Genomic DNA, 15489 nt, shown 5'->3' with positions numbered 1-15489 from the left:
GTTAAAACAACCCAGCATTGTCTAGAATGTAAATAAAATAATTGTTTTATTTACATAATACATTATTATAAATTTAGCATGCAATCACTCTAAAAAATGCTGGGTTGTTTTAACCCAATTTTGGGTAAAATACGGACTAACCCAAACGATGCGTTAAAAATGTAATTAAAAAACTTAACCCAATGGCTGGATTTGTCCATATTTTACCCAAAAATTGGGTTAAAAAACCCAGCATTTTTTAGTGTGGGGATCAAATCCCGACAACGTTTTTAAAATAAATAATTCAAGTTTAAATAAATAATTTGTTTGTAAAGTCTCAAAGTTTATTTAAATGTTATTTCATATATTTGATCATGTATTTTCAGTAGATGAGGATTTGAAACCTTTCACACTTTACTGAAATTACACTGCTAGTGTTTTTAGTGTGTCTTTGGTCCATATCTTCCAGGATGCCACTAGTGTGTGTGTGTGTGTGTGTGTGTACTCACACACTCTGAATCCGGACCCCGGCGGCGTCTGTCCTCCCTGCTCGCTGTTGTAGATGGTGGTGATGTTCCCGCGCTCGCAGTAGTTGGTGCAGCGTCCCTGTGCGCAGCGCAGCCGGCAGACGGTGGGGGTGAAGAGCACTTTAATCCGCTCGGGACCCCCGTGGGCGAGCGAGGACGAGGAGTGCTGAGCGGCGGCTAGAGAGAGACACACGGCAAAGCCCAAGAGGAGCAGAAGAGTCAGTCTGAGAGGACGCATGGCGAATCCTGTTCACATCACGCACACATGACACAGGAGGAGGCTTTTTCTTGGATTGTCCCAGAAAATATCCCAACTAGTGCACTAAAACGATATGTTTGCTCTGATATCGGGTGTGCCAAACACAAACACAGTGTGTGTGTGTGTGTGTTTGTTAAGGAGTCGAGGGCTGCCCTGATGTTTGAAGGTGCTGTTGCAAGCAAACTCTCGGGTCCATCTAGCTCTCACTCTGCTCTACTCTGCGCTCACACACACACACACACACACACTGACAGGCTTCCCAATGCGCAGAACTTTCTGTCATATGAGCAGGAGAGACCGGAGTGGGCGGCGAAAGAGAGAAAACTATGGGGGAGAGGGAGAGAGACTTCGAGTCTCTGGCTTTGCACACGGGGGTGAGGTCAGCGCCGTTTAATGTGTGTGTGTGTGTGTGTGTGTGTGTGTGTGTACAGGGGGCTTGTAGATGAAGGAAGGGGTGTATTTTTCTTTCACTCTGCATTTTCAGCACTGTCATTTGGCAAGCTTTAACGGTTCCCCTGCAGTGTGCTCTGGACATTGAGGAATAGCTCAGCGAGAATTAAGCATTCCGTCACCATCAAGTGGAGTCATTTTGAGGAATGCTCACGCTGCTCTTTTACACAAACTCAATGCCAATTTTAGCATCATTCAGATACTATTATAGGTTTTATTCATATTTTGAATTAGGTTATTTTGTTGCATATATTCTATTTTTTCTTTAGAAGTTTTCATTTTTTACAGTATATATTTTAGATTCATTTTTATTCCAGTTTACTCGACCCTCTACGGTCTCGGTCTCGACTCGGACTCGACCCTCTATGGTCTCGGTCTCGACTCGGACTCAACTCTCTTTGGTCTCGACTTGGACTCGACTCTCTATGGTCTCAGTCTCGACTTGGACTCGACTCTCTTTGGTCTCGGTCTCGACTCGGACTCGACTCTCTTTGGTCTCGACTTGGACTCGACTCTCTGTGGTCTCGGTCTCGACTTGGACTCGACTCTCTTTGGTCTCGGTCTCGACTCGGACTCGACTCTCTTTGGTCTCGACTTGGACTCGACTCTCTTTGGTCTCGGCCTCGACTCAGACTCAACTCTCTTTGGTCTCGGTCTCGACTCGGACTCGACCCTCTATGGTCTCGGTCTCGACTCGGACTCAACTCTCTTTGGTCTCGGTCTCGACTCAGACTCAACTCTCTTTGGTCTCGACTTGGACTCGACTCTCTATGGTCTCAGTCTCGACTTGGACTCGACTCTCTTTGGTCTCGGTCTCGACTCGGACTCGACTCTCTTTGTTCTCGGTCTTGACTCGGACTCGACTCTCTTTGGTCTCGGTCTCGACTCGGACTCTCTTTGTTCTCGGTCTCGAGCCGGACTCGACCCTCTATGGTCTCGGTCTCGACTAGGACTCGACTATTTTTGTTCTCGGTCTCGACTCGGACTCGACTCTCTTTGGTCTCGGTCTCGACTAGGACTCGACCCTCTGTGGTCTCGGTCTCGATTCGGACTCGACTCTCTTTGTTCTCGGTCTCGAGCCGGACTCGACTCTCTTTGGTCTCGGTCTCGACTCGGACTCGACTCTCTTTGTTCTCGGTCTCGAGCCGGACTCGACCCTCTATGGTCTCGGTCTCGACTAGGACTCGACTCTCTTTGTTCTCGGTCTTGACTCGGACTCGACTCTCTTTTGTCTCGGTCTCGACTCGGACTCGACCCTTTATGGTCTCGGCCTCAACTCTAAATCGAGTGAGCTAGTCTCGACTACAACACTGTTAAATATACAGATTGGACTGAATGTCATTTTGCTTATTTTGCTCAAGATCAGGATTTCTGGAGTCCACATGTCATGCAAACTAAGACTCTGCTTCTAACCACAGGTCGAGATCTGTCGCTCACACACACAACTCTGCGACGCTGTTTGTTGGAACGATGTTTTCGGGAAACACCGACTTGTTGAACTGCTGGTAACGACGGAACTTGGCTAACGATGTGTTTGGGAAACGCACTCCTATACGGATGACCTGTGGATCACTTTACTCAGACTGAACGCTTGCCGTGGCCCTACAATGACATTTAATACAAACATTTATAGAAGTAAACAACAGCTACTGTCATTTTCCCTTAAATACGACTCCATCAATCATTTGGGAGGAGCTGTTCAACTGTGTCATGATGTCAGTGTTTTACATATGAATGAGGCAGTAAAACATGCTTTACTATAGCAACCAGTGTTGTTCCTCATGTTGTTTGGAAAATGAAGTTGAATTTGTAACTTTATTGTTGTAAATGATGTCATGTGGTACTGAATCAGAAACAGACACACACAATATAATGAACCTGGGGTTATATTGAACGCCAATATAGCTCTGTCATCAATTCTCTACTAAAATGTGTCCTGATGCATTTCCATGAAACCAATGAGTTTTTGTACAAAAACAGCAGTGTTGGGTAAGTTACTCTAAAAACATGTACTGGCACCTTCTGTAAAATAAATAGGTCTTAAAATGATTAAAGAAATATCTAGTCAAAGAAGGTGCTAACCCTTCATCAAATGTTAAACGTCAACTTCAGGATGCCAAACTTACACTCTAGAAAATGCTGGGTTGGTTTAACGCCATTTTGGGTCAAATATGGACAAACCTGAAATGTTGGGTTAAAAATGTAATGTAAAAATTTAACCCAACGGCTGGGTTAGTCCATATTTGACCCAAAATTGGGTTAAAACAACCCAGCATTTTTTAGAGTGTAGTTTAAAACTTTTTTGTGCTGTTTTTCTAAAACTTAACAATATAAATAAACGTCTTTGCATTTATTTATTTACACTCTAAAAAATGCTGGGTTGTTTTAACCCAATTTTGGGTAAAATATGGACATACCCAGCCATTGGGTTAAAAAATGTAATTTAAAAATGTAACCCAAGGGCTGGGTTTGTCCATATTTTACCCAAAATTGGGTTAAAACAACCCAGCATTTTTAGAGTGTATGTATTAAATTGCAGTTTTTGGTCTTCTATATGCACAACAGCAAGTCATTTTATCTGCGTCTTTTTATCACGAATAATGATCAGTTCTATCATTTAACATCATTTTTTCAACTCATTCAATTCAAATTTTATTTTTTTATTTTTCAATTCATTCAAATAATCAATATTTCAATAACATGTGCAGCTTAACTCTGATATTGTCATTTGGTTTGTGCCACAATCATGGCCTCTGAATCTAAAATAGAAACTCCTGAGGTCATATTAGTGCACAGACACAAGGAAAAATACAGCATTAATTAATTATAAGCTTAGCAAAATCCACTATCAACAGCCTTTCACACAAGCATTCATATTTGGCAAAACAAACTCGTGATGAAGATCTTAAGGGTCAAACTATTGTGTAACGCTCCTGACGCCCACAACTCTCATCTTATTGACTCGTGACACAAAATATTTATAAAGTGTGCCATTTCATTCATCGTCAGAAAAATGAGTCGTTAAAGAGAAGTAGTTCCGAGTTTCTCCCTCTCTACATTACAAACTCTCTCAGCGTGGAAACTTGGACTCGGCCTTTACAGCCGGCGTTGAGTCTTGGATTTCGAGAGATCTGGCATTTGGCAGCGACTCGTGTGTTTTCCATGTGAGGCGACATCCCTCATTCCTCAGTCCAGTTTTTCCCACTGCGACAGGCAATAAGCGTTGACGATATGTGTCCGGAGAAGGTGTATTACTTGTGTTTCGAGTTAACGTGCTGTCGGAAGGAGAGCACAGGGAAGCCCTGAGGTTACGGCAGTCCAGGGGTGTGTTTACGCTGGATCTGGATTTAAAGGCCCGGACTGGTGTTAGGAAGAGCCTCTTGGGAATGTTTGTGGGCTACAGAACACACTTCATTACATAAAACCAGTCTCAAACATGACAAGCTCAGGAAACCCAAAATAACCACAGCTCAGATATTCTTCTGCTGTAACTTCTGCATAACAGTGCTCATTTACTGTCTTTTCATTTTAATTTTAGTGATTTTGTTTCATAAATTTAATAAATGTGTTTAAAACTTATAATATATGAACATATATACATGTCTATTTTTTATTATTTTACTTCATGTATTTTTTTTACATATTTGATATTATTTTAGCTAATGTTTATTTTATTTCAAGTTATTTTTATTTTATCATTGATATATTCTAGTACTATTATAGTTTTGTGAATGTTTTGAATTATTTTCTGCTTTCATTTTAGCTTTAGTCAAACTTGTAGTCATTTTGTTGCTTTTGTTATATTTATTTTTTATGAATATTTTATAAATGTGCGTAAATCTTGTGTTTCCAACTGTTTGAAATAAAATGCATATTTTTATTCATATTTTACTTTTCAGTTGATGTTTTTTTTTAATTTCAAGTAATTAAAACGTTTTTTTATTGATATTGACTACATTTTATTTTCATTTTAATTCTACATTTTAGTAACTTTGTTGTGTTTTTTTGTCATTTTTATTTTATTTTTTTTATTTTTTTATTAAATGCATATACACAGTTTTTAAGAATTAAGTTAAGTTATTTTAGTACATCAACTTAAAAAATAAAAATAAAAATAGAAAAGTTCCCTTGGTAACAAACTGAAATAAAATAAGCTTTAGATTTTAAATTTTTATTTAAATTTTATATTATTTTGTTAATGTTCATTTTTTAAAGTTATTTTTATCATTGATATATTCTAGTACTATTATAGTTTTTGTCAATGTTTTGAATTATTTTCTGCTTTCATTTTAGCTTTAGTCAAACTTGCAGTCATTTTGTTGTTTTGTTATATTTATTTTCTCTAAATATTTTATAAATGTTTAATAATATATAGTTTATATAGTTTATATATATTTATTTATATAATATATATATATATTATTTTATTACTTCAACATAATCTAAAAATAATTGAAATGTTGCCAACTGTCAGAAATAAAATATTTTTATTCATATTGTACTTTTTCAGTTGATGTTTATTTTATTTCAAGTAATTAAAACGTTTTATCATTGATATAGACTATTATTATTTTTTGAGAATTTTTTAAATTACATTTTATTTTTGATATTTTCTGTTTTCATTTTTATTCTACATTTTAGTAACTTTGTTGTGTTTTTTTTGTCATTTTTATTTATTTATTATTATTTTTTATTAAATACATATATACACAGTTTTTAAGAATTAAGTTAAGTTATTTTAGTACATCAACTTAAACTAAAAAAAAAAAAAAAATAGAAATGTTCCCTTGGTAACTAACTGAAATAAAATAAGTTTTAGATTTTAAATTTTTATTTATATTTGATATTATTTTAGTTAATGTTTATTTTATTTAAAGTCATAAAAAATATAGTTTTAGTTCATGATAATAACCCTACCTAAATAACAACATTTGAAGTGAATTCCATGAATTGTTGGCCTGACTAAGGAATTGCAGTAACATGCCATTTAAAGTTTCATCTCCACAGAGCTTTACTTATCAGCTACACCTTCATATTCAAGGGCTTAAAGACTATAAATCTAGAGATAAGCAACATTAGACGTCTGTGTGTCTGTGTGTGAGTCAGTGAGAAAGAGGTCAGCCTCCCCAAACTCCCCGTCCGCTGCCACCGAGGGCCGGCCGCGTGTTATGAGGTCATGGAGACACAGGGGTTCCCATTAGCAAAAAAGCACATCCATCTCCTGAGCAATTACTGAGCATCACCTCTGGGCCAAACTAAACAATGGCAGGAATAAGCTACAATGGCGTATCAAGGACTGCCTCCATGCAAACCCAAATCGACAGGCAGATAAACCTTATCACGGCACAAAAGTTTTAAAACCAGGAAACAGGCCGAATTATTAAAACAAGATATTCTGCTGCTTTGAAGCCAGCGATGCTTCTGGCAAATAAAAGGTTAACATGTTGGCACAGAAACCCGTATAAACCTTCATAGGTCCACAACAACATTCTCAAGCCCCGTGACTTTTCCAATTGTTCGTGATTTACTGGACAAACATGACGGATAAGGTATTTTGCTCTCAATTTAGTACCTGATAAAATACTTGTGAAAACACTTTACAATACGGTTCCATTTGTTAACATTAGCTCTAACAATGAACAGTTGTATTTTTGTTAAAAAATATTGTTGGTTTAACTTAAAAAAGTAAGTCAGATTGTTTGGTCTTTGAGTTTGATTTCATAATGAACTTTCTGACGTTTGATTTCAGACACAAGTTTTTGAGATCTAATTTGCTCTTCATTTAATCTCATTGCTGTCTAAGCAACCATTTACAGTGGTGTGAATAAGTTGACCCCCATGCTAAAGTTGCCTAAAAAGAGGAATAAAAAAATCATCTTTTGGATGGTGATCTTAATGCCTTAGTTAGAAAAATGAGGAAAACTCCAACCTTTAAGGACACCAATTTTCTTTGTGAATGAATAATGTATCATAAATAAATAAATGTTTTTCCTTAAAATACAGGGTGCATAAGTCAGGGCACCCCTATGTTAAATTCCCATAGAGTCAGGCAGATTTTTATTTTTAAAAGCCAGTTATTTCATGGATCCAGGATAATATGCATCCTGATAAAGTTCCCTTGGCCTTTGGGATTAAAATATCCCCACATCATCACACACCATTCACCACACCTAGAGATTGGCATGGTTTTACTTCAGTTAGCCTAATAGCTGGTTTGATTGGCATTGAAAGATGATCTTATGGAAAGTACCTCATGCCAATCTCTAGGTGTGGTGGAAGGCGTGTGATGATGTGGGGATATTTTAATCCCAAAGGCCATTAAACTCTATGGGACTCTATGGGAATTTAACATAGGGGTGTCCTGACTTATGCACCCTGTATTTTAAGGGAAAACATTTATTTATTTATGATACATTATTCATTCACAAAGAAAATTGGTGTCCTTAAAGGTTGGAGTTTTCCTCATTTTTCTAATTAAGGCATTAAGATCAATATCCAAAAGATGATTTTTTATTCCTCTTTTTAGGCAACTTTAGCATGGGGGTCAAAACTTATTCACACCACTGCAAGTATTGACAGGATCTCATTCTTATACGCCAAGGATTCATTCCTATTTGCTAAGGATATGAGGTGTATGATTTCCTAAAACATTCAATTTTTCCCGATTTCTCACCGGCTTGGACTGACCTGCAGTATAAAGGAGTGTGTATTGGCCACGCTGAGTGTGGAAGGTTTTGGTGCTGGACAGTTTGGTTTCTCCAGTAGAGGATGAAGACTCCAGTCTTCTTCGCTCTGATTCAATGTATTTCAGTATAACACTAGTGATCTTCTCTCCACCGGTTCCACTGGACAGTGCTCTCTTCAACAGGACCGACTCGGCCTCCTTTAAGCTGCAACACAAAGCAAAACAAAACCAGCGGATGCTGAGAATGCCTTTAAAACTGCGAAAATAAATCCACAATTAAACGTTCGTAACACTAAAAACACTCTCTGGACAAACTAATTTAAGTATAATTGTAATTTTTTACAGTTTCTTCCTGGAAAAGGCCATTATAGCAAGTGTGGAGGGTGCTCTGGGAGTATGGGGTACGGGCCCCCCAGCAAACAAATTTAGGTTCTGGGAACGTTCTGGGAAGGTTAGTTTTTGGTTCCCAGAACGTTCCTAGAACTTTCCCTTAACGTTCCTTACGTTATAAAAATGGAACCTAAAAATAACCTACATGGAACGTTCCTATAACGTTCTTGTTTGAATATTTTTTTATTTATAAATGTCAACTATTCTACTTTATTTAGATTAAAGAAGTTCAACATTTTCGTTTTCACATTCACAAGAAATCCTTCAAGACATTTTATACTACTCATTCAAGTGGGCGGACAATTCTGCTTTGAATTCACATTGTCCTTAATGGTCCATTAAAATGATTAAAAGAACTCCACAGCAAACAGAGAGACATAACCAAATTTCTTCTTGTAGTGGTTTCCTGTACAATTGCGTACCCAAGCAGATGCACATGTGGAAATCTTTTTCAAATCCACAGCATGGACTCTTGAGCATGAGCTCATTTTCCCAAACAGAGATAATTTACAGTGAAAACAAGCTGACGTGAGTTTAGGTCAACAGCAAACAGCCTATAAAACATGCAAATGGCCATTTCCATTTTACATGCAACCTTCCCAACTCTGCATGTGTTATACACACACTCACTCTGTATAAACACCGAGACGATTTGAGAGAGGACTCATTCACAGAAAACCGTGATATAGAACAACTGGATAGGTCCTAATACAGAGCCCTGTGGTACTCCTAGATTTGCACTGAGCTCCAGCTAATTTAACCATAATGATAATCGGTCACATAGCCTATTTTTCAAATATAGATAATGTCTCTGAATCAAAAAATTAAATTATTTCATCCAAGTGCAATATGTTTTTTTTTTTTTTTTTTGGATTGTCAACAAAAGAACCATTTATGCATTGGAAAAATCCCCTAAACAGCTAAAAACTTGGGAATTTCCTAAAAGAAAAAGAAAAAGAAAAAACACTGTTACACTCTCAGAAAAAAAGGTACAAAAGTTGTCACAAAAGTTGTACCTTTTCAAAAGGTAAAATTTTGTCCATTTCATGAGCTAATAAGTACATTTTAGGTGTTAATATGTACATTCTGGGTGCTAATATGAACATTTTAATTGTTAATATGTACATTTAAGTGTTAATATGTACATTTTAGTTGCTAATATGTCCATTTTAGGTGGTAATATGTCCATTTCAGGAGCTAATATATCCATTTTAGGTGCTAATATGTACATTTTGGGTGCAAATATGTCAATTTCATGAGCTAATGTCCATTTTAGGTTGGTAATATGTACATTTGAGGTACTAATATGTACATTTTAAGTGTTAATATGTATATTTTAGGTGCTAATATGTCAATTTCATGAGCTAATATGTCCTTTTTAGGTGGTAATATGTCCATTTTAGGTGCTAATATGTACCACTAAGGTACCAATATGCAACTTTTGGGTACAAAAGTTTACCCTTTGTAAAGGTACAGCCCCAGTGACAGCTTTTGTACCTTTTTTTCTGAGAGTTTATGATTTACTACCTTTTAAAAAAAACATTTCAGACAAAGAGGTTCTTACTTTATATCTTACTTGAAAAGCCATGCACTCTTAGAAGAAAAGGTTCTATATAGAACCTTAAAAGGTTCTATCAGAGCTACATATTTGGAACCCCTAAAAGGTTCTATACACTCTTAAAAAAGGGTTCCTATGGGTTCTATAGAACCCTAGGGTTCCATACTTGGCCAATAGAACAAAAAAAATGGTTCTATATAGAACCATTTTGGAGTTCCATTTATGAAGCGGGGGATGGAACCATTTCTGGTTCTAAAATGAACCATTTCTTCAAAGAGTGTGGAAATAAAAGCAGAATTTGCTTGCTTTAGCGATTCTGGGTTTAGTTGCCAGGCTCGGTACTTTCAAACACAGAGGACTTATCTAGTTCACACATTGAATGTGATATAAAAACTGTTGAATGATGGAGAAATTGCAGGCTGTCAGACTCAGTACAGAGTGTGTATGCAACAAACTGACCTATAATGGAGACTTTCAATAGTCTATTGTGAGAGAAGTGTTTCCACAGGGCAGGCCCTTCCTTCCCAAGCTTAGGTTCACCAGAGGACTTGCTCAACAGTCTGAGATCATGCCGTCTGAGAGGGTCCGATCGACCTCAATAAAGGCAGTAAATCTCTCAAACTAGGACACAAAACCAAACTGTATGGTTTAACGTTGCCAAAATACAGATTTTACAACTATTGCAAGGTATGTTAATTGTACACTTAACATGCTTATTTTGAAATATTCCTTTACAGTGATTGTATTACAATAGTAATGCATTCCTATCTTAGATATTATTAGTACTAGAATCCCAGATAGAAGAGTTTCAGTTAAGAAAATAGATTATAGTCAAAAATAAATTACCTTAGATAATGTGCAAATGTTTTGCCCTTGAATTTGTGGCAATTTGTTTCCTGTGGTATTGAAAGTGGTATTATAGATACCGATAATATAAAGGGATTTTACCAAAGTTAAAGTCCCCCAGTAGTCAATAATTTTTGATAAAATCACCAAAATGACATGTCTTCATGCCTTAAAATAGCTCGACTGTAACTCGACACCCTCGCCTCATTTAATATTCGCGGTTCTATGAATATGCAAATGAGCCCCGTCAGAAACACCAGTGATTTCAAACCGTGTTTGAAACAGAAAAATCCTAGTATTATATTTTTTATAACCGTTCCGTTTAAATTAACCATTTAACCATATAAATTATCATGCAAACTGAGATTTCCCACACAATTCAAACACTTATTCTACACAAATTTCAAAGTTTATTTATTATTATTTTTGGGCTAATTCACCAACAAACTGTTGTTGTTTTGTGGATCTCCTTGTGAAAACCCTGGCATTACACAATAAGCTAAACACGTACGTTTCCGGTCTTCTATTCACCATAAAAACATCGAAATCAAGATGTTGCAAGATGATACCTTGGTGTGTCGTAAACTATTTCTTAACCATGACCGCATATACACTTTGGTGAGTAAATATATTCCATCTTGAATATCAAAGCTCTGATCAGAGTCGTCCAACAAGGGCAAGACTTCTTAACTTTATGGCATTCGCTGCTCCATCAATCTTAGATCAGATGAGGCGTGGCTCTCCAATCAAAACACTTTTCTTCACAACCTTTCGCATCCTCTGTCATCTGAATACAATATAAAAGAAGCATCAGCCTATGGGTCAGCCAGTTAAAATAAATATGTCAGTTTGAGAGTGAGCAGTGCATCTTCTACTCCACATTATCCACCTTGGCAAAACATTAGGTGAGATTAGAGAGAGCGTTATTCTTCATTTCAGGGTGGAGAGCGAGCCGTGAGACGATAAGGGTTAGTTAAGGTCTCTGTATAAAGAAAGAACTAACATCGGTGTGTGTAACAGCTGTTTACCACATGGATGGATTTACAATCCTTTAGTAAACAAGACGAATCCCTCAAGAAGATTTAAGAAGTCAAGTATTCTTCCTGTTTTTAAAAGAAGAGCATTTAAAAACAATGATATTTTGAAATGTGCAAGTTTTAGATAGTGAGTGAAGTAGAGTCTGTTTAAATGTGGAGTCTGAGAGCGCCTCCTGTAGGCAAATCCCAGTAACACAGTAACAAATAGAATTTCCACAAACTGGAATAAAAAAAAATCCATTTTCTTTAAATTAAAAGTACATTTACAAAGTGAATATCGTTGTTTAGACCAACTATTTGATATCTATTTAATGTATTTATGTGCTTGATATTTTAAATGGCATACTTAATTTAAATTCACATGTATTTGCATAGTGCTTTTCACAATGCACATCGTTTCAAAGCAGCTTTACAGAAAATGCATTCATGCAAGTTATGTCTTTCAGAAATCACAGTTAGCTAAAAATGTATTAGTTTAACCCCGTAACTGTCACCGTCCCGGTACTGGAATATATCTATAAAATCCTAATCTAATTATGACAAATTAAATATCGCTGGAAAGGTCTAAGACTTCTAAATAGATATTCTACCCCTGTTTTGTGTTACAAATTATGTAGGAAGAGAAATTGATGAATTTATGACAAGTTTTTGCTGTTTTTATGCTAAAAGTTCATAATAAAACATATAATCTAGTATTTTTTCAATAAAAAATATAGAATCATATTATCCTCTAAAAATGATAATATATATATATATATATATTATGCTCTAAAATATAATATTATTTTTTATTGCCTTTTTTATTATTTCACATATTTTAGTAGTTATCATAAATTAGGTATCATTTGAAAGCTTATACACTCATAATTCTTCCTGTGAAAACAGTTTTATAATTGAATGTTGCGTTACCATAGAAACGGTACTTATTTTATCAGGCTCCTCCCCTTTTGGGCATCATTATATTTGATCATTTGATATTATTTTCATTTTGTGACAGAAGTGATATACCACTAAATTCAATGGAATTCAGTGGCACCCGGTGGCTATTTTTGGTACTACACCTAAACAAAATCTCATGGGAACTTCAATTCAAAACTTCAAATTTGGAACAAAACTTGGTTAGAATTATGGTTTTGATTTTATAGTAATTTTATCGTAAAAAATATGTTGTAAAATACACATTTTATATAAAATAAAAATATAAAGTACAGTATATTTCATTTACTGTAAATTTAAACTTCCATAACATTTCATACTTTCATTTTTTTAACTGTTTTAAACAAGACCAAACTTGGGTTTATATTCCAAAGCATTCTTGAATTACAACAAATTTGAATAGTGCATTTTAACCCCCATTCACCCCCATAAAGACAATGCGCTTATTGAGGTAATGAATCCTTGTTTGTTAACAAACGATTAAATTTCCCTTTGGAAATTTGCTGTTTTATGTATATATTCAACATTGAGTAAGATCTGGGGAAAAGTGATTAGATTGCAGAACCTTTATCCGTATTTTTAGTCAAAACACCCATCATTTTTCCACTTTGTGGCAGCAAATCTTGAACGATTGTTTCATAAACACTTAAAAGTGCACCATGTCATTTTTTTTTCATATAACAAAATTGTACACCCAAATTAGTCATTTTGATAAGTTAAAAAAGTAAGTCTCCAAACATGACCAGCTGAGTTGAACAAAAACAAAGTCCATTACCACTGTTATACTGGTTGTTTTGGAAGAAATCCATGATTTGTTATTCATATTTACAATTAATTGTATTCTGTACTATATTATGATTTTATATATGGATTTTTTTTTTTTTAAATGTATGTTTTATTTGTTTTTATTTCTACCTCTGTGTTGTTTTTCGTTGCACTGTTTCGCTTTGTCTTGGCCAGGTCGCAGTTGTAAATGAGAACTTGTTACCTGGTTAAACAAAGGTTAAATAAATAAATAAAATAAAATGATGGGTGTTTGATGGGTGTCTATGTTTGGTGCATTTCTTATTTCCCTCTCAGTACTATTATTACTTTAGTGATCGTGAAGCACTTTGGGCAACAGCTGTTATGCTGCATAAACAAGAAATATCTTCAATCAAACATGATAAAGGCAAATTCTGCAATCTGCATGCAGACAGTATATTTGCAGTACGAGAGCGCCTCCTGTAGGAAAACCCCAAACAATGCAGCATGTAGTACTGTATCCCATAAAGCAACATGCTCTTTCCATTACTAGTGTGAGCCAGCCGGATATCTCCACTTTAAGCGTCACTCCTGAAGAGTTCACTCACCTGTGCGGTTGCCAGCGTAATGAGTGTGTCTTTCTTGGATCTGGGCTGGATGCAGATGTGGAGATGTCGGGGTGGGGGGTTGTGGATGCAGGCGTCGCCGTGGTAACCGTTGCCGTGGTGACGCCGTACGAGTGTTCGACGGGACCCTGCTGTGCCTCAGACCAGGTGCCGGGGGTCGGGTTGACGTCAGCATGTTCACAGCGATGGCCGTGGAAGCCTGGACGGCACTGACAGACGTTCGCCCGGCGACAGACTGCTTTATTATGGCAGCGCGGATGACATCTGGCTACAGCGAGAACAACAGAGACACTATTTCTCAATTCTGTTGATGGCTTTCCACTACTTTTTTACAGTTTTAGTTTTAATTATTATGTAAAGCACTTTGAATTATCATTGTGTATTAAATGTGCTATATAAATGTGCTTGCCTTGCCTACTTTGCATAGCATTATTTTCCTAAAAACATTTTTGGGGATCTGATTTTTTTGGGCACAGCACATATCCAGTTGAGCATTGGAATGGCATGACACTTTCATAACCATGACATGAGTCACATGACACATGTCATGAATATCAAATAGGGTTTATGCATGTTCATGACAACTGTCATTAAGTGTGTTGTCATTAAATGCAAATATGACATTGTTTAAGATGTCTTTGTTATGACATCTTGACATAAACCAATACATCATAACCTGTCAGTGTCTTTGTTATGACACCTTGACATTAAAATTAAGTTAAACGGTCATGTGGTTGGCTTTGACATTGGCTGTCATGAGGCATTATAACTGTGTCATGAATTTTTTCGTGAGCTCAACTACAGTGGTACACATTGAATTTGTCATTAAAAAGTTATAATGTCTTCATGACGGCCAATGTCAAAACCAACCAGCTGACAGTTTAATGTAATGTTAACCAATAAAGCTAGCTGGTTTCTTAAGTTTGATCATTAATCTGCTATATCATGTCTATGGCAGGTTGTGTTTTTGTCTTAGTAATGTCAAGTTGTCATGACAAAGACACTGACAGGTTATGATGTATTGGTTTATGTCAAGGTGTCATAATCATAATCATATATGCATTAAAAATGTCATAACTGAGCGAAAGACACACAAACATGCATAAAAGTTCCTTCATATTCATAACATATGTCATGATTATGAAGGTGTCATGTCAGTCTTATGCAGTATTTTGAGTCGCACTGGCCCTTTAAGGGCACATGAGTCAAGGGGTGAGTTATTAGCTGGTAGATCTAGGATTAGGAAGGTGTGGATTATAATGTAAAGCTGAGAGACTGGATTAATTGTGCGTCTGAGCTCAACATGGAATTCAAAGGTTTGGCCTACTTACAGGAAAGGATTGTATTAATGTTCAGGCATCCAAATAAACATTTTTACTGCTGTATGAACGTAAAAATCTTTAAACCACATGAGCCTAATAAAATCAATCAATAAAACATGGAAAGACGCAA

At 36.2% G+C, this 15489-nt stretch overlaps 1 protein-coding gene across 2 annotated transcripts in view; it reads right to left on the bottom strand.

The window, feature by feature from the left end:
* The window catches only part of ltbp4 (latent transforming growth factor beta binding protein 4), an 80315-nt gene that overhangs the window by 54699 nt on the left and 10127 nt on the right, over positions 1–15489 (bottom strand). For both annotated transcript variants that reach the window (XM_039647382.2, XM_039647383.2), the window contains exons 3-5: positions 14020–14305; positions 7903–8105; positions 489–683 (exon numbers count right to left, since the gene is read on the bottom strand). In XM_039647382.2, the coding sequence (XP_039503316.2) occupies positions 489–683; positions 7903–8105; positions 14020–14305 (684 nt within the window). The remainder of the gene's footprint in view (positions 1–488; positions 684–7902; positions 8106–14019; positions 14306–15489) is intronic.

The sequence above is a fragment of the Pimephales promelas genome, chromosome 10 (assembly GCF_988280905.1).
Source record: "Pimephales promelas chromosome 10, fPimPro1.hap1.1, whole genome shotgun sequence".
NCBI classification, from domain to species: Eukaryota; Metazoa; Chordata; class Actinopteri; order Cypriniformes; family Leuciscidae; genus Pimephales; species Pimephales promelas.
The sequence above is the reverse complement of the archived record's forward strand: the minus strand, read 5'-3'. Positions and strand labels throughout refer to the sequence as shown.